Genomic DNA, 17,724 nt, shown 5'->3' with positions numbered 1-17,724 from the left:
GCAATAACACTAAGTGCAATAATCTTTTCTGGCATCGTTGTATTTTTACTCAGTTGTATATAGCATTCGTATTCTATTTTTATCTTATTGTATATTTTTATTCTATTTTATTCTACTGTATATAGTATTTTATTTTATTCTATTCTGTACAGTTGTGTACTGTATTTATTCTTATTGTATTCTAATTTTTGCGTCATAACTTTTGCACTGTCCACTTCCTGCTGTGACAAAACAAATTTCCCACGTGTGGGACTAATAAAGGTTATCTTATCTTATCTTATCTTAAGAGGACCTGCTTATGGAAGGATGAAAGCTTTACAGGGAGTTTCTCAACATTGTAATTACAATTTAAAGTAAAATTAAAGCCACCAAAACGAGAGAAAATATAATATGGTATAAAGTTCCAGATAGAGGTAGGGTTTTTAAGAAAATGTTTAGCCCAATTAATTTTGAAAGTGTTATTTAAAGTAGAAAAGTCTAAGACGTTAAGCCCACCTGATTCATATTTATTCATCACAACAGTTTTTCTAATATAATGCGTACGGTTTTTCCATATAAAATTAAAGAGCATACGGTCAATATCTTTACTAATTTTCTTATCCAGATGTAAGGAGAGAGCAGCATATGTTAATCGGGATATCCCTTCAGCTTTAGTAATTAACACTCTACCTTTCAAAGACAAGTCCCTTTGCAGCCACTGGTTGAACTTTTTTAGGGTTTTCTGTACAATTGGAGTGAAGTTTGAAGAGCATCTTGATTTTTAGTCTTTGGATATTAACAGTCCCAAGTATGTGACTTCTTATTTAACAGCGATATTACAGATAGTATTTGCAGGGCAGTCTTTAATTGCTAGTAACTCACACTTTTTTAGATTTAGGCATAAACCAGAGGCCTCAGAGAAATCACTAATCACAGTAAGAGCTGGAGGGATTTGGTTTGCATTCTTCGAGAAGAGTGTGGTGTCATCGGCTAACTGGCTGATGACGAGCTCCTTATCAGCTATGGTGATTCCTTGTACAACACTGTTTGAAATATTAGTTGCAAGAATTTGTGTACAAAGTAAAAATAAATATGGTGAAATAGGACATCCTTGGCGAATACCACGTTTCAGGTCAAATCTCGGGGTGGAGCCGTTAATCATTTTAATAGAACCATTGCCATTTGTGTATAAGGTTTTGACAGCTTTACAGAAAAACTTGCCAAAGCCAAATTTTTCCAAAGAGTGGAAAATAAATTGATGTTCAATTGTATCAAAAGCCTTATAAAAATCCAGGAAGAGAATGAAGCTATTGTCAGGTACCAGATCAGAGTAATCAAGTAAATCCAAAACCAGTCTAATGTTATTAGAAATGTGTCTGTTTCTCATAAAGCCTGATTGTGTCTCATCAGTAATTGTTTCCAAGACCTCTTTAATTCTGTTAGCAAGTATTAAAGCCATAATCTTATAGTCATTATTGAGCAGGGAGATGGGTCTCCAATTATCAATAAAGAGTAAGTCTTTGTTTGGTTTTGGAATAAGTGTTATGAGACCTTGAGTAAGAGGAGGGAGGGTGTTATTCTCTATACTTTCTGTAAAAATCTGCAGTAAAAACGGAGCCAGGAGATTAGAAAATGATTTATAAAACTCTGCAGTCAAACCGAAAAGAGATATTATAGCAGAGGTACGTATAGGAACCAATTCCCTACATCGTTTATTTTGTCAGTGCTCTTTAGGCGGTGGAACCACTCACCGGAAGTGGACTGTCATTCCGATTGTGTCCTTGTTAGCTAGTTAGCCGCCACAACGGGCAAGCAAATGTGTGTTGTTTGGGAAGATGAATTAAACTGTACCTAAATAGTGAATCTGAACGACATCTCCGTGAAGCTGCTTTAACAGCATCATGCTGCGTGTAGGGAGCAGAGCTGCCTGGTGAGTTTGTATTTAATGAAGGTAACAGAAGCCAGGGTTAGCTACGGTGTGAGGAGAGCACATATGAAGCTGCTTCCTCTGACAGCTCAGGACGGCCGACCTGGTTCTGTGTAGATGACAGCAGCCCCATGTCATAGTAAGAAAGATAAAGGACACATATTATAGGAGTTATCACGGCTGTCTACGTGTGGAGTGCGTTTGGTTTATGTTGCCGGTGCTACTGCAGCATAAACGTTACCCTAGCATAAACCGGCTAAAAGTCTAGCTCGGTCGCTGAGTGTGTACAGCAGCTGCGTTATTTAAAAACAAAAACGATAGATTGACAGACCCCTGTTAACTGTGTCTGTACACTTAGTTAAGTGATTTATTGTAATAAACTGGGTTGTTTATAACGTTCAATGTCAAACCTGAAAACGTGTGCCATCTGCTTTCCTGCGTGTTGCTGCAGTCTATTGGGGCTACCTTGAACAAAAATGACTGCTTTTGTAACTGTTCTGTGGAAATGAGGTGTCTTTATTTTTTTCATCCACACCTCATCTCAGCGTGGCCTGCAGGAACCTGGTGGCCAACAACATGGGGGTGAGATTTCGGATACCCTTGCAGAAGCTGCACCCTCTCTCCCGTGCTATCCATCACCGTTACTCTGGAAACGGCAACCCTCAGCGCCCTCCTCATCGCACAGCAGCCCGCTATTTCACCTCCATGTCTCGGTTGCCCATGCGGCCGCCGAAGCCTCACCCGGGCTCTGGGGGCCACGGGTACCAGCAGCAGCGCAACTTCTGGGTGGCTCGCCTTGCTGCTCGGTTGCTGAAGCTCAGATATATTCTGCTGGGGAGTGCAGTGGGAGGAGGGTATACAGCTAAGAAGGTCAGTGTGGAGTGTTGTGCTTTGCTTGTCATGTGAGATGCAGGAAAACTGTTAAACATACTGAAGCGGTGATGTTTTTTTGTTTGTTTATGTTTTCTACCAGACCTATGATGAGTGGAAGGAAATGCTGCCTGATTTTAGTGAATACAACTGGGTGATTCCTGATTTTGTTTGGGAACTGAGCGAACAAATAGATCTTGGTAATTTTTTTTTTTTTTTTTTTTTTTTTTTTTTTTTTACAAACAATAATGATTAAATCCCTCACATTGTTTTCCACCAGCTGTATCATGAGCTGCAGCTCTGTCTTTTCCACCTGACTGTGTTATCCATTTTCACCTGCAGATAAACTGGCCAAAGCTCTACCAGAGATGGAAGAAATAGCCAAACTACTACCCGACTTTGACAAAATTGGGGAGAACTTCACGTTCCTCAAAAGCCTCCTCACCTCTGGTGAGTAAACAAAGCATCAGCATTCACTTAATGCAATTACATATTATTGTAAAAAATAGCATGTGCAGACATCTGAGTGTCAGGATTTAGAATGAAGGTTACAGTAGCTTCACTGAAGCAAACCTGCTTTCCTCTTCTACCTTCTTACCTGTAACATACTCCAAGGGTTGCATTTTTGGTCTCCGACCTCTAAGGGACCTGAGCAGAATGAGCAAGTAGACTTCTGTATCCTGTTACTTGCTGATTTTTCTGCTACACCCTTTCTACCTCTGGTTGTGGTTATTAAATGATTCCTTATTAACTGAACCGTCCAGTAATTGCGATTTTGTTTTATTGCTGACTTTGGTTTCATGGTGTCACCATTTAGATGGGTCCATGTGCAGCATTTATGTGTGGTATTATACCAATATAAATGTATACATGTCTGTTATTTCATGACTTTCATTTAAAAACATTATCTGTACAAACTGATTGTGTAAACTGTATGACGTTTCCTGTGATAAGGAATTTCACTACAGTACAAGTTTGTTCCTGGGAACATGAAAGCTTAGATTTAAATAAAATGGTAAATGGCCTGTATTTATATAGCGCTTTACTAGTCCCTAAGGACCCCAAAGCGCTTTACATATCCAGTCATCCACCCATTCACACACACATTCACACACTTTGTACTAATGAGCCTCACTGAGTATTGTGTAGGAGGCATTTTGACTGGATGAGGATTTGATCATGTTTTTTGTCATCGTACATCAGCATTAATGTTTAAATAAATACTAAATATTATATTCTGCCTACAAATGATGAAGGATCGGCTATGCTTTCATAATGAAAAGGCACTAATGATAACTGTAACATTTATGGCTTTTTTCAAGATGACGCCCATTTGAGGGTGTTCTTATCAATTTTAACAGTTTTCTATTAATTAGCTAGGTCACTTAAAGCTCTGGCACAGCAGTATCTTTGTATTAATATACATCATCTAGCTAGCTGTGTCCCTGCTTTGACCATCATCCCTTTGCTTCTGTCTTTTATGATTTTTATCTTGTGTTGTTCTTCCTTTCTCCTCCCCCCCTACCCTCCTGTTGTCCTCCACGTTCTTCACAGGTGTGAGTTTGGGTAGTGAAGTCAAAGGAGCTTCTGGTCTGCATCTGTTGTTAGGTGTGTAAACCCAGCTCTCAGTAGTGCTGCCCACTCCCCTCTTTTCTTTCTGTGGCTATCTGACAATTGTCTCGCCACAGCACTGGCATGGTGGCCATGATTTTGGCTCTGAAGGCAGTAGCAGAGCATCTTCCTGGGATATGCAGTTAAATGCTGCTGTCATTGTTCAGACTATTTACCGAGTTCAGTAAGTGTAACTATGAGGGTTAAAAGGTCTAATCTTGGACTAAGCTTTGCTTGAATTGGTAGAAGATTTCTCTACTGCATCTTGAAGTCACCCCAAATTCATAGAAACCTTGAAGTTTACCTTTCCATAGTTAATTTAGAGCATAAATTTTTATTTTTTTATTTTTAAGAAAAATCTACAGAAAGGGTCTGGAGAGCTCATAAATGCAGATCATTGTTTTTACCTGTAGTATCTCCCCTTTTCCGTTTTCCTTTCTTTAAACCGGACTGTCCTCGGCTGTGCTTTGTCCTACTGTGTTGTGTATTCTTTGCCTCCTTTGACTTCCACCCTTTTTTCTCACCAGGGTTTTTTGCTTCTGTCATTCTTTCATCACTAATCGTTGGGGCAGGTTTGTTTTGCTCAAACTTATTGTTATTCAAATGGTTGGAAAATGAACACAAAGCTGATTAAGATGTAAATGAATTCTAATAATCAATCCAAACAATTAGCTGAAATTAATTAAATAACAATAATGTAACCCTTAAATGGGTTAAGATTAATAAAGGTAGTTCATTGCACAACAGTATGTGAAATATTTACCTGAAGGGATTCCCACACAGATGTGACCACGCCTTTGCAAGGAGTCATAATAACAGCAGGGAGTGTCTCTGGCTCTTACTCACGCACTATTAACACTTAATGTACCTGTAATGGCTTCAGGAAAAATATTTGTCCATTGATATAATCAATATACTTATTCCCAATGCTACTACATTTTTCTCTGTACATGTTCATTCTGTTGCTTAGTAGAGTTTTCCTTGTGCATTGTCATAACATGTCTGGAAAACTTAATTTCACCAGTTTTGATTAGGTGCCAAAGGAATATTAGAAAATTAAATGTAAAGATCTTAAAGAAGTCAATTCTTGAATTGCTTTTTGTCCATCTAAAACTGTGTTCCTAACAAGGTATGGAAGTTAATCAGAGTCAAAGACGTCAGCGTCAAACGGATGGAACCATTTACAGTATTTCAGTGCTTCAACATCTAGTCCTAGCTGTGCTAAGTTTTCTGATGATTATCAGACTGTTATACGTTCCTGAATAGCTTGAAAAACTTATGTAGTGCTACATTTTCCAGACATTTGAATTTTAGTCATTCTGCTCTTCTATTTTTCTATCGGGGGTCTTTTAGCCATAGTCACAACTCTCCTAGTTTGAGCTGCATGTAATAATATTTATGTATTTGCATTAGTAATCTTATCCTGGGTTGTTATGTCTCCTCTGATAGAAACTTCAGGTGATCCTCCACTAAATGCCACAGATTCCTCTGCTGCAGTCGCACATGAAGCTGGTGACAAGCAGTACAAAAAGGCAAGTAGATAGAATCTGCTCACACTTCCTAGTTTTTCTTCTCTTTACTCTGACACAGCTTGGTCTCGCTCAGCTCCTGTCTGCTACTTTTCGCTTCAAGGAAAAGAACTATGATCATTTAAATCAAAATGCCCCCCAAGAAACTTAAATGTTAGTTTGTATTACTCGAAAAAATTGTACATTTTTAAATGTAATGTGCTTTGAAGACCTGGCAGCGATTGAGGTCCATAGTCTTTAGCAGTGTACTACTTGGGGTTCGTTTTGATTCAGTGAGTTCTTCTGAATGTGAAATGTGAGTTAAACACAATCTTACCAGCCGATACACAGATATATAAAGGTGTAATAGTGAGAACAAAGTTTGTACAAGAACAGTGTTAATTAAAGATGGTAAATTGCCAAAAAGCTGTCTGTAAGTGCTGCTAGAGTAGTTTGATCTTCATCAAAGTTTTAAACCTGTACCTGCAAACTGTACAGCACCAAATCAAAGTGTTAACTGCAAGTTCTTACACACACTGCTGAACATGTGCGAAGTTTATTGACTGTTGTCTCACGTCGGTGGATAGTTGCTTCTTTTAACTTTATTTCCTTATTTACACAGTTATTTCATTTCTGTTGTCCTTTTGCTGTTTTGTATGTTTTGTACTTTGTATGTATGTTTGTTTTGTTTTCTGTTTCAGCGCATCCATGTCCTATTATTTATTTATCTATTTTTACCTTGTTTGTGTCTGCGTGCGTATGTGTGGTGTATGTGATTGTGTATAAGTGTGCTTGTTTAACAGTCTCTAAAGTTTAAAGGAAAGTGACAGCGACTTGGAGTATTAGGAGGTGCTTTTACAAAACAAAACTTTCCTATTCCCTATTTTTTCTATGATCATGGTCTCCAACATGAACAAAACACCACTTTTTATTATATTATTTGCACATTTCACAGAGTGAAAAAGCAAAAGGATGCACACAATTTGACATACGTCATGGTGGGGACTCTTGAACTATTTTTCCTGCTATTTAGTATGCTTTGTGCTTCACCCTGACCGATATCTCAGTGCCTGCTTCGCTTGGTTAATCATCAACTTCCGACCAGTTGTTTTCAGGTCCATTTAACGTTGTTTTGCAGCACATCTAAACATTTTGGTCAAAACTTGAAACTTGTTTTACAGAAGTTGTGTTATTGAGGAATTATGAACTTCAGGCAAAGTGTTGTTCCACTCATGATGAGCAGATAGCCAAAAATCCTCAGTGGAGCATAATAATGAGCAAATGCAACAGTATCACAGTTGCTGCCACTCGCTGAGAGGCACTGGTTGTCGTATTAGTTGCCTCTTCTGCCTTCAGTCTGACAAAGTTCAGCATCTCTGTGTTTTGGATTTAGGAGAGGCTGACTTTGCTCAGTTACACTGATGATGGTGGCAAGATTAACACAGCCAAAGACTGTGATTCGTTTTAATGACAACCCTTAATTAATACAGTTTAATTTTGACTCAAAAACAAAATAAATCCCAGAGACAAAGACAGACGCCCTCTGCTGTAGCCCTGTGTTGGGTTACTGCAGTGGCCTGTAATGCTGGCCTGCCCCGTGGCCTGCAGATGTTTTTGTTGCGCCTCCTGCCTTTTTCTCACTATGACATACCTCAGCAGGGTCTGCTTGGCGAGCTCATTCTTATTCAGCAGCAGATCCAGCGGCACGAGGAGGAGGTCCGACGGGCCGCTGCAGCCAGTAGTGCACGCCCCCAACCGTCAGAGCCTGCTCCGAACCCCAGCCCCCCTCAACAGTCACGCAAGGTGAAGGTCCAGTCCCGCTTAGATCTGCTCTATCATACAAGAGACTCCTAAAGCTTTATAGCTACAGCACAGATTTAAATCGTTGGACTAAGTAATGTCAGCCAGCGCTACCTTAAAAAAAAACACTAGAGTAACTTCACACCCAGTGAAAATCAGTGTTTCCTCTCTGAAAGGTTCAAGCCTCTTTACCTCAGCGGTGCTGATGGGCACAATTAAAAGTGTGAAAATAACCACACATGAGTATACTAAACAGTTACTGTAGCGGTGACCTCATAAGATTTTCAGCTGGTGTAAAGTTGGTGTATATATATTTGTTTTTGTTAAACTTGTAGTCCACATAAATTGGCCTGTCAGCAGATTTTATTCCACCCTCTACAGTATTAAAAAGCAGTCGTCTTCTTTGACTGTGTAGTTTGAGTTTGTTTTGCCAGTGTGCTGTTGAAAGGGCTTGCATGGACCACAACAGCTGGGTTTGCTAGAAATGGTGACTATAGCCAGCGTCATTCTCCCACGCAAGTGGCTGGATAATCATCAGCAGTACTGCATTATTGTGCAGAAGCGCTGCATGGAGTGGAGTGAAGCCTGCCGCATGGTGTGAGCTACACTTTTTTTTTTAAACTCTCATGAGTGGATCTAACTTTTCTTTATCAATTTACTTCATCAACACGCTTAAGCTCTTTAAGAGCTCCTTAAAGCTCCTTAAAAATAATGAAGCGATCTCTTAGCTTTTCAAAAATCTTTGCTATGTATTGCAAGAATGTAAGTTGAAGAACATTTCTTACCCCTGTTGTGCAGTATAGAAATGGTTTTTAATGAAATAGTTTGGTGTGTCTTTAAATTCCTTTTCTTCTTCTTCTATCATTTGTCCATATCTGCTGTGCCTCCTGCTTCCTGTCCCACATCTCATTGTTCCAAACATGTTGCATATATATAATATACAAAATAAAATACAGTTTGTCCAATCATTAAAATTAAGCTGTAATGGCAGTGAATTTGTGATTAAGTTCACTCTGTGATTTGTGCCTGTTTGTGAATCATAGTGTGTTGATTGAAGCTGAGCGATGCCAGAATGATAGTATGTGCCTGAAATTTGTGTTCCTCTCTTGCATTAACTTGACTTTCAACTCTCTCCGTAGACAGAATGCACGGATTGAGCCTTTATGATGCCGGTGGGAGTTCAGTTGTTTGAAGGTGTTCTGTGAGAGTCGTGGGGTTAGCTCTTGTATTCAGAAGAGAAAGGAAGCATTAACGTTTGTTGTTGTTGTTGTTGTTTTTTTTTTTTCTTTGTCTCTTCTGTGATCTTTAGTCATCTGACAAAGAAAAGATAGACCAGCTCCAAGAAGAGCTGCTGCGCACTCAGGTACAGTAGCTGTGACTTTCTCCTTGCTTAAATGTAAATGTTGAAATGTTTCTGGTTGTTAGTTTTGACACTGCTATTTGTCCATTAGCTAAGATATCAGCGCATGCTGGAGAGACTGGAGAAGGAAAACAAAGAGTTGAGGAAAGTGGTGCTGCAAAAAGATGATAAGGGCATTCACCAAAGGAAAGTGAAGGTGGGTTATGAACATATTAAACACATACAGATTCTCTTTTTCCTGGTCTAGATTTTACTTTAATTGGGATTGCTTTTTCAGATGTGAGCATTGCAGATATCTGGAATATTTTCCAGATAGGTCCCAGAGTGTTGGGCAGTTACATTTTATTATGATTAATATCTGTTAATGATAAAAAAAAGTGTTGCCTTTCATAGATTTAGTTATTCTCCAGCTCTTCTTTGTTGTGACAGCTAATTACTCAAAGACTGATAATTAATTACTGTTCTGTCTCCTTGTGTAGAAATCCCTTATTGATATGTATTCTGAAGTCCTGGATGTCTTGTCGGACTATGATGCCAACTACAACACCCAGGACCACCTACCCAGGGTACATATGAGCTTTATTTGTTGAACATCTGTGTGTTTTTTAAGAAACAACATTTTTGTGTCATTTTTGTGTGTGTTCGTGGGTGTGTGTTAGAATTGATAGCTTGACTCATAAAAATCAACAAACAACTTCCTAAATACCCGAAAGGTTGATTCTGTTAATCAACGAATCAACTTTTTGGGATTTCCTTACGTGGATGATTGAGTGTGCATCAAAACTTTGTAAATATGTTGCCAAACTTGCATTTATTGTTACTGGATCACAGAAGGCCTTCTGTTTCATTTTCCATTATCCCAACGCTGTTTGGTTGAGCTGTTTACCTTTCCCTGTCTCTTTGTGTGGTCTCACCCTCTTCCTAAACTTGTGCTTCAGGTCGTTGTGGTGGGCGATCAGAGTGCTGGAAAGACCAGCGTGCTCGAGATGATAGCACAAGCCAGGATATTTCCCAGGGGCTCAGGAGAGATGATGACACGCTCTCCCGTCAAGGTGTGTGTGGCCAGTGTGGTTCGCGTGTGTGTGAAAGATTTCATATTTATATGGCCCTTATTTAATTGAATATTTTTTCACAACATGGTCAGAAAATGTCATCATAAACAGGTTTACATAAGGAACAACAAAGATGTTTTTGAGTGTTGTCACACAAGCATTCTTGGAAGTTAAACCAACATTGACTCATTTTTTTAAATACATAAAAACTCTTATGTTGTGTAGGTAACATTAAGTGAAGGCCCTCACCACGTGGCCATGTTCAAGGACAGTGGCCGAGAGTTTGACCTAACCAAAGAGGAAGATGTAAGTGACACAGTCTTCAATCCATCCATTTGATAGAAACTACAACTTCAAGCTAGTTGTTTCATTAAAGTATTTATTGTGCTCTTTCTTTCTGTGTCCCACAGCTGGCTGCTCTCAGGCATGAGATTGAGCTGAGGATGAGGAAAAGTGTGAAGGAAGGACAGACAGTCAGCTCTGAGGTTGTACATATACTAACACTCAGATTAAACATAAAGTTTTTTTTCCTGCAGTGTTTCATGAAATGATGTTTTCTATTCTGTATGTTAGACAATATCCTTGAGCGTTAAAGGGCCTGGCATCCAGAGGATGGTACTCGTTGACTTACCGGGTGTAATCAGTGTAAGTCTATATTCTGCGTATAATAATGTTTCAAATTCCTTTGGCTGTATTAGGATTTCATTTGGGTTTTTTTCTATAATTTACCTTATATTGATTTACCAATATGTAATAGATAATTTTTAAAAAATCAAAAATTTATTTGTTTTCCTAAAGTGTAGAAGTTGCTGTTAGAGTCACTATTTCACTTTTTGTGAAAATTGCAGTCTTAAAAAGTTATTTAATGTCTTGTAGACGGTGACTGCGGGCATGGCAACAGACACTAAGGAAACCATCTTCAGCATCAGCAAGGCCTACATGCAAAACCCCAATGCAATCATCCTCTGTATTCAGGGTAAGATATGCATATGTTTCCATTTACAGTAATAAAACCAGCACATATCAAAGTGAGAGAAGAGGTGATCTCTACGTGGACTAACCCTCTTGCTCGTTGTCCAGATGGCAGTGTGGATGCAGAGCGGAGCATTGTAACAGACCTGGTTAGCCAGATGGACCCTCAGGGAAAGAGGACCATCTTTGTCCTGACCAAAGTGGACCTGGCTGAGAAGAACCTGGCCAGCCCAAGCAGAGTAACTAGTCTTTGCCATCTAAGAAAATGTTGTAAAATAGTTACTTTATAGGTAAAAGATATACTATTAACAGCTTCGAAAGCTTTATTTTATTTTAATTTCTTAATGTAGTGGCAAAAATACAGGTCTGCCTAATGATTCTTGACACCTGAAAAAAACATTATCATGACATTGTTGTTCATCGTGTTAAAATGACTTCTTAAAAGTGATCATGTTGATTCGTCATGCAATTATTGCAGTGTGATTAGAGCTATTTGCAACTACACCACAAGAGGGCGCTAAATCCTTACAGTTTAACCAGATTTTCTTGGCAAGTCAGCACCTGGTTTCAGAAAACAGTGTGCACACAACAGAATAGAGAATTTCAGTCATATTTGTCTTTTGGTTTTTTTTGCCATCTTCTTTTTCAGATTCAGCAAATAGTGGAAGGCAAGCTGTTTCCCATGAAAGCCCTGGGCTACTTTGCTGTTGTAACAGGAAAAGGTGACGTCCACTACTGTGAACTCCAGCATGCTACATTTATTTTTGTGTCCCTTAATGATGACTTTTAGGTCAATAATGTCACATTTCCATAGAGAAATTTGTTTTAAAATGTTTTATCTCCACTTTAGCTTAACTAAACAGCAGGTGAAGTAGGTAGCCAGGTAGATGACCCTCCCTGTGTGAGGGAAGCAGAAAGCATTCAGGGATGCCTGCTGTTAAAACAAAGAACATGTGCAGGGAATCACAAGGTGTCTCATTCATCTTTGCCATAAGGAAGTCATTGTTTTCTGTGATGCATTCAGAGAAATGCAGTAATGCAAATGCAGTAATTTTTAAATTGCGAACTGGAGCAGAGCAGCAAGCCTTCCTACATGAGCATGACACGTATTCTACTAAATGAAGGCTACATTTAGTACAAGCTTGCTCTCAAATAAAGGCCTTCTGCCTTTGGGCTAAATAAAAGACTCGGCCACTATTTGATAGAAATACATTATGTAACACACAGCATTGCATAGAATAGTCGCTAATTTATGTTAAATTATTTGCTCATACTTTTTATTGCTAATTGCTTGTGTCCAGGAAGCAGTGCTGAAAGCATAGACTCCATCAAAGACTACGAAGAGGACTTCTTTCAGAACTCTAGGTTACTCAGGCAAGTTATACCATCTAATATGCAGCTTCTAAAAGTTCATCAAATAAGTAATTCCAGAGTTGAGAAATAATTTGTGTGCACAACTAGGGACGGCATGCTGAAAGCTCACCAGGTGACTACAAAGAACTTGAGTCTGGCCGTCGCTGACTGCTTCTGGAAGATGGTGCGGGAGTCTGTAGAGCAACAAGCTGATGTCTTCAAAGGTATGACAGCACCTTCAGCATTTAATTTTATCCTATAAAGAACCAATTGATTCATATAGATTGGTTGTTTGCAATGAAACATTTATATGGTCAGATCTGTTTGCAGTGATGTGCATGTTAATAATGTGAATAGGCATGTTAGGATTAACAGTAAAAGGAGTAGCTGATCTTACTCTTTTCAGTCTCCCTATATTGGCTTTCCTCAGCCACTCTGCCATACTTTTCCACCCCCTCTGTCTTGACTTCCAACTACAATTAGTCTAGACAGTCTCAAGCTCATTGCTAACAGCATAAGAGATTTATGGCCATGAGACTTCACATCCCATAGGTCCATTGTGTTGAGCATCGATCCATATCCCATCAAATCACATGCAGCCAGCTTCCATCCTCCATTCTTGGCGCCACCACATCTCCACAAACCAGCAATTAGCCTAATCTCCACTGTGGATAGGGAGCTGTGGAAAGGGGCAAGAAGCTCAGTGTGCTAGTGTGTCTCTGTGTGCATACGCGAGAGGTAAAACTCTGACTTTTGATAAAATTGTGTGATTGGCCCCATCTTCCCTCCTCCCCAGAGACCAGTTAGGGAGAGTAAGTGTGCAAAACCCTCATCCCCTGTTATTAGAGAATAAACACCATCTGGTGACTGAAGGCTGCCGTCATATCATGCTATGTGAGAAAAGGCCAGGCTCTCTCTGTATAGGCTCATTGCTTGATGATGATCGAGATCTGTCAAAGGATGGAGCATAATCTCCATGGTGAAAAAGAAAGAAAGATTTAAGTGTTCAGTTTCAGCCAGGCAGAAGAATGAGCACTAGATAATTTGATGATTAGGGTCTGTTGGAGCTTTATGATGTTGCCGTCTATATTAAAATTATAATGTCACGTTTCATGTGTAAGACTGTTTAAAAATATATTATAGCCTCTGCACACTGTCTCACCTACTACTATTTTATTAAATCACAACATCTCAGACTAAGTGACCCTCATCAGGTACAAAACAGTTTTCATACAATCCATCCAGTCTGAATGCTGATGGTCCCTCTTTAGAACTGTGTGGATGTAATCGATGATAACAGTAGTTGCTCTTTATTTAGAGGTTTTATCACTAAACCAACAATTGCATTACTGTCGTTATGGAAGTTTTTACCAGTTAGTTCTCTTATCAGGATTATTTGTTTATTTCCTGTGGGTCATTCAGGTGTGCAGTGATTTTAAACCACGTAAGATTGAAATTTGTTCATATTGAAGTTGAAAATGTTTGTTTAAATATTCCTTTTCATGATCCCTGCTTTAACCAGCTTCACGATTCAACCTGGAGACAGAATGGAAGAACAACTACCCTCGTCTAAGAGAGCTGGACAGGGTAGGAAACACAAACAGCCATTTCTTTGAACTCTCACATAGTTCTTTATAAAAGCAAGCTTGCTCATTAGTGATGGATATTTTATAAATTACATTTGTGTTTTTAAAAAAAAATGTCCTTAAGAAATAAGAGTTTATTAATATGTTAAAATTGCATAATGTAATTTAAAATTACATTAAAGGTTTTTAATGTAGTATTTAATCTTTTTGCAGAATGAACTGTTTGAAAAGGCTAAAAATGAAATCTTGGATGAAGTTATTAGTTTGAGTCAGGTGACTCCACAACACTGGTAAGTTCCTCTTGAACTAACATCATGATTTATTATTCTTTAGTTGGTCTCACCATCATTTCAGTGACTTTGTTAGTTTTAGTTGTTTGTGAGGTGAATGATATTTCATGTTATGGGAAAGAGCAGTGTTAAAATGTGCATTAGTACTTAACCAGCCATGAGCTAAAAAGCAGATCTTTGTCTGCATGTAGCTGTATGTGAATACCACAATGAGTAAAACCTTGCTTAAATGAGATCTATGCATGCTGTTGTGGGAATCCCCTGTGTGCGTGGCATCAGTTTTCTCTGATCAATAATCTGATGAATGGCCCATGGACAGGAGCAGGGGTGGCCCTGTTAGCCAGCCAGCAGCCAGCCAGCATTATTGGAAATGGCTCTTATTGACAGTGAGGAGTGCTAGCTGGAACAAAAGGGGACCTAATGAAATATGGCTGTGCGTTTATGATAAATGAGATAAGTGCAACGCTTCCCTGGTCTCAGCGGGATTTGGGACTCGGGGGAATCCTGGGTTTTGTTCTGCGTCGCTGTGGAGAGTGTGGATGCTGTTAGCTTTTAACAGGGTCATAGTATAGATGTTGGAGTTTACAGTCGAGCGTCCCTCTTTGCTCATTGTTTTCCTGCTCCGGCTGACGACTTAACTGCACTCAGCTGGACACCTTGGTCCAAAGCACTCTTTTTGTGTTTTTGTCTGTCTTCTATCTGTAACTAAAAGTGATAATCCAAATCTTCAAGATCTTAACATGGGTTAGAGTTATTGAGCTACAAAGTTTGGTACAAGTCGGCGCACATCTCTTTCAGAACTGACTTGTTTTTTTTCCTTCTTGTAGGGAATCTATTCTACAGAAAAAGCTGTGGGAACGTGTTTCCACCCATGTAATTGAGAACATCTACCTGCCTGCTGCCCAAACAATGGACTCTGGTACCTTTAACACCACTGTAGACATCAAGCTCAAACAGTGGACTGACAAGCAGCTCCCGCACAAAGCACTGGAGGTGCAGCACACTTGCTTTATTAGTCAGCTCATATCATGAATAATTCAGTTAAAGTGATTGTTGTTATTTTAAGAATTTTTTTATTACATTTTGGTGAGTTCACTGTAGGGCTGTTTGATATAACGATATATATCGGATGACGATATAAAAACGTCTATGTTTAATTTTACGCTATCGTTTGTTTCGTGGTGTCGCAAAAATAAACTGTTTACTGCAATATTTTTTCGTTTTGATGGTCACTGTAGTGGCTATATTAATTTCTTAAAGTTCTCTCTTTCTCTTATATTTAATATAACCACACTACGGACAGACAAGCGCCTGTATTTATGCGTTGTCGTTAGCAACAACAACGGTAACTCCATCGCGTCACGTGTCCGCTTGTTTATTTTCCACATAAACCTTTCACAATAAAGCTCAAGATCCTGTTGAGACTTTTCAAAATAAACTGAATCACGTGAAAGAGTATGCAGAGTTTATGGATGAGAAGCAAAAAAGAGCCGTCGGGTGCTAAAAAATAGACCTTAGACTCAAACGTTAGAACAGGCTTTTCCCCGCAGCACGCCGTGTAATAAATACTCACAAAGAAAACGGCGGCCGTTACAACTTATGTCTAAAAATGTATCGTTTCATGCATCGGTTAAAAAACTCGACTCCAGCTACACAACGCCCAGCTGGAAACATTTCACGCAAGTCGAGCCGCCAGAGATTCACAGAATTTACAAAAAAAATGTTACATTTTTGTGATTTATATCGTTATCGGACGATAGATGTCTTATATCGGGATGTGAGATTTTGGTCATATCGCACAGCCCTAGTTCACTGTCATATTCTATTGTTTAGTATTTCTTTTCTTTTTGCTGTGTGTTGTTTTTTTTATGAGTATCTTGACTCTAATTCGATTAACACAGACTGTAGAACTTGTAAAAACAATTAAATCCAGCAGTGGCTTTATTCTAATAGCCCCTTTTCCCTCCTTATATTTTGCATACTTTGCCCCTGTCAGATTGCCTGGGAGACACTGCAGGAGGAGTTTGCCCGCTTCATGGCTGAATACAAAGGCAAAGACCAGGATGACATTTTTGACAAGTTGAAGGAGGCTGTGAAGGATGACAGTATCAAGAGGCATAAGTGGAATGAGAGGGCCCTGGACAGCCTGGTAAACACACAGTAAAATACCCTCACAAGCAGAAAGTGCACACTTGTTTATGGAAGCTCCCAGAGCAGACAGAATTTCATGATGAGATGCCATCAGCATAGAGAATGTAGTCGTGATGCAAAGAAGCACTGATGCTAACAAGTGGAATGTGTTTTTTGTACCTCTGTGTGTGGTTGTGTCAGAGGGTGATTCAGCACAATGCCCTCGAAGACCGCTCCATCACAGACAAGCCCCAGTGGGATGCAGCAATCCAGTTCATGGAGGAAACCCTGCAGTCACGCCTCAAAGACAGTACGTTGGCTATGATAGGATCATATGTTAAAACTCTCCTCGCAGTCTTAACCACACAAAAACATTTGTAGACTTTTATGGTTCTTTGTAGTTTTGGTTTTTAGTTGGAATCACATCAACACAGTTTCAGGTTCTTACTTTTGTCCCAGACATCAGTCACACACCTGTCCTGACCAGGTTTTAGGTGATCATGCTTTTGTGGTGCTTTTGCTGCCACAATGAGGCATGCTGTTTTTTCTGACGTATGATTTAATTTTGTTCTGTTTTGCTCTTTGCTCTCGACCTGCAGCTGAATCAGTAATCAAAGACATGGTGGGCCCAGACTGGAAGGAGAGGTGGCTGAGTTGGAAGAATCGTACACCAGATCAGGTCAGAATTGCAGGATTTCCTCAGAAGTCATAGTTGTGATGGTGCAGTAGTTTTTATAAGGAGCTTTGAAGCTGTGAAGTGGAAGATCAATAAAAGCTATCACCTTACACAATGGTCTAATTCCATCCACACTGTAGAGCTTACATATAAATATGTAATATTTTACATTCAAATGCTCCTTGAAGTGAAGACTTGCTTTTCTAAACCTTGCAGCATATTCGGAATGAAACAAAAAATGAGCTGGACCGCCTGCTGAAGCTGCACGATGAGCACACGGCTTACCTGGCTAATGATGAAGTCACCACAGTACGGAAGAACCTGGAGGCACGGAGTGTAGAAGTTGACCCGATGCTGGTGAGATGGAACGGATTATTCCAAACATTTTTTTTGTAACAGCAATACCTGGCACTTATGTTTGGCCTCTGTTAACTGGTGAAATATTTCCATACTTGCTCAGATCAAGGATACGTGGCATCAGCTTTATCGGCGACACTTCTTACAGAAGGCACTGTCACACTGCAACCTCTGCAAGAGGGGTTTCTACTACTACCAGAGACACTTTGTTGACTCTGAGGTAAGTAGAAAGAGTTGTCTTTTATTTTTTTTT

General features: G+C 39.4%; 1 protein-coding gene across 4 annotated transcripts in view; it reads left to right on the top strand.

Annotated features, from left to right (window-relative positions):
• Positions 1–1,712: 1,712 nt before the first annotated feature.
• opa1 (OPA1 mitochondrial dynamin like GTPase) overlaps positions 1,713–17,724 on the top strand; it is a 35,499-nt gene continuing 19,487 nt past the window's right edge. Inside the window, exons 1-27 of one of the 4 annotated variants that reach the window (XM_014413728.3) lie at positions 1,713–1,909; positions 2,452–2,776; positions 2,880–2,976; positions 3,119–3,226; positions 4,331–4,384; positions 5,837–5,919; positions 7,555–7,698; positions 9,005–9,058; positions 9,147–9,251; positions 9,535–9,621; positions 9,994–10,107; positions 10,333–10,413; positions 10,518–10,592; positions 10,681–10,752; positions 10,984–11,083; positions 11,188–11,318; positions 11,729–11,801; positions 12,381–12,453; positions 12,541–12,656; positions 13,955–14,019; positions 14,232–14,308; positions 15,136–15,301; positions 16,305–16,457; positions 16,640–16,748; positions 17,038–17,117; positions 17,331–17,471; positions 17,575–17,691. In XM_014413728.3, the coding sequence (XP_014269214.3) occupies positions 1,881–1,909; positions 2,452–2,776; positions 2,880–2,976; positions 3,119–3,226; positions 4,331–4,384; positions 5,837–5,919; positions 7,555–7,698; positions 9,005–9,058; positions 9,147–9,251; positions 9,535–9,621; positions 9,994–10,107; positions 10,333–10,413; positions 10,518–10,592; positions 10,681–10,752; positions 10,984–11,083; positions 11,188–11,318; positions 11,729–11,801; positions 12,381–12,453; positions 12,541–12,656; positions 13,955–14,019; positions 14,232–14,308; positions 15,136–15,301; positions 16,305–16,457; positions 16,640–16,748; positions 17,038–17,117; positions 17,331–17,471; positions 17,575–17,691 (2,829 nt within the window). In that variant the 5' untranslated portion in view covers positions 1,713–1,880. The remainder of the gene's footprint in view (positions 1,910–2,451; positions 2,777–2,879; positions 2,977–3,118; positions 3,227–4,330; positions 4,385–5,836; positions 5,920–7,554; positions 7,699–9,004; positions 9,059–9,146; positions 9,252–9,534; positions 9,622–9,993; positions 10,108–10,332; positions 10,414–10,517; positions 10,593–10,680; positions 10,753–10,983; positions 11,084–11,187; positions 11,319–11,728; positions 11,802–12,380; positions 12,454–12,540; positions 12,657–13,954; positions 14,020–14,231; positions 14,309–15,135; positions 15,302–16,304; positions 16,458–16,639; positions 16,749–17,037; positions 17,118–17,330; positions 17,472–17,574; positions 17,692–17,724) is intronic. The other 3 variants (XM_014413730.3, XM_014413731.3, XM_014413732.3) reach the window with 3 other exon arrangements.

This window comes from Maylandia zebra, linkage group LG15, assembly GCF_041146795.1.
Source record: "Maylandia zebra isolate NMK-2024a linkage group LG15, Mzebra_GT3a, whole genome shotgun sequence".
Taxonomy (NCBI): domain Eukaryota; kingdom Metazoa; phylum Chordata; class Actinopteri; order Cichliformes; family Cichlidae; genus Maylandia; species Maylandia zebra.
Note: the sequence above shows the minus strand (reverse complement) of the source record. Positions and strands in the feature narration are given on the sequence as shown.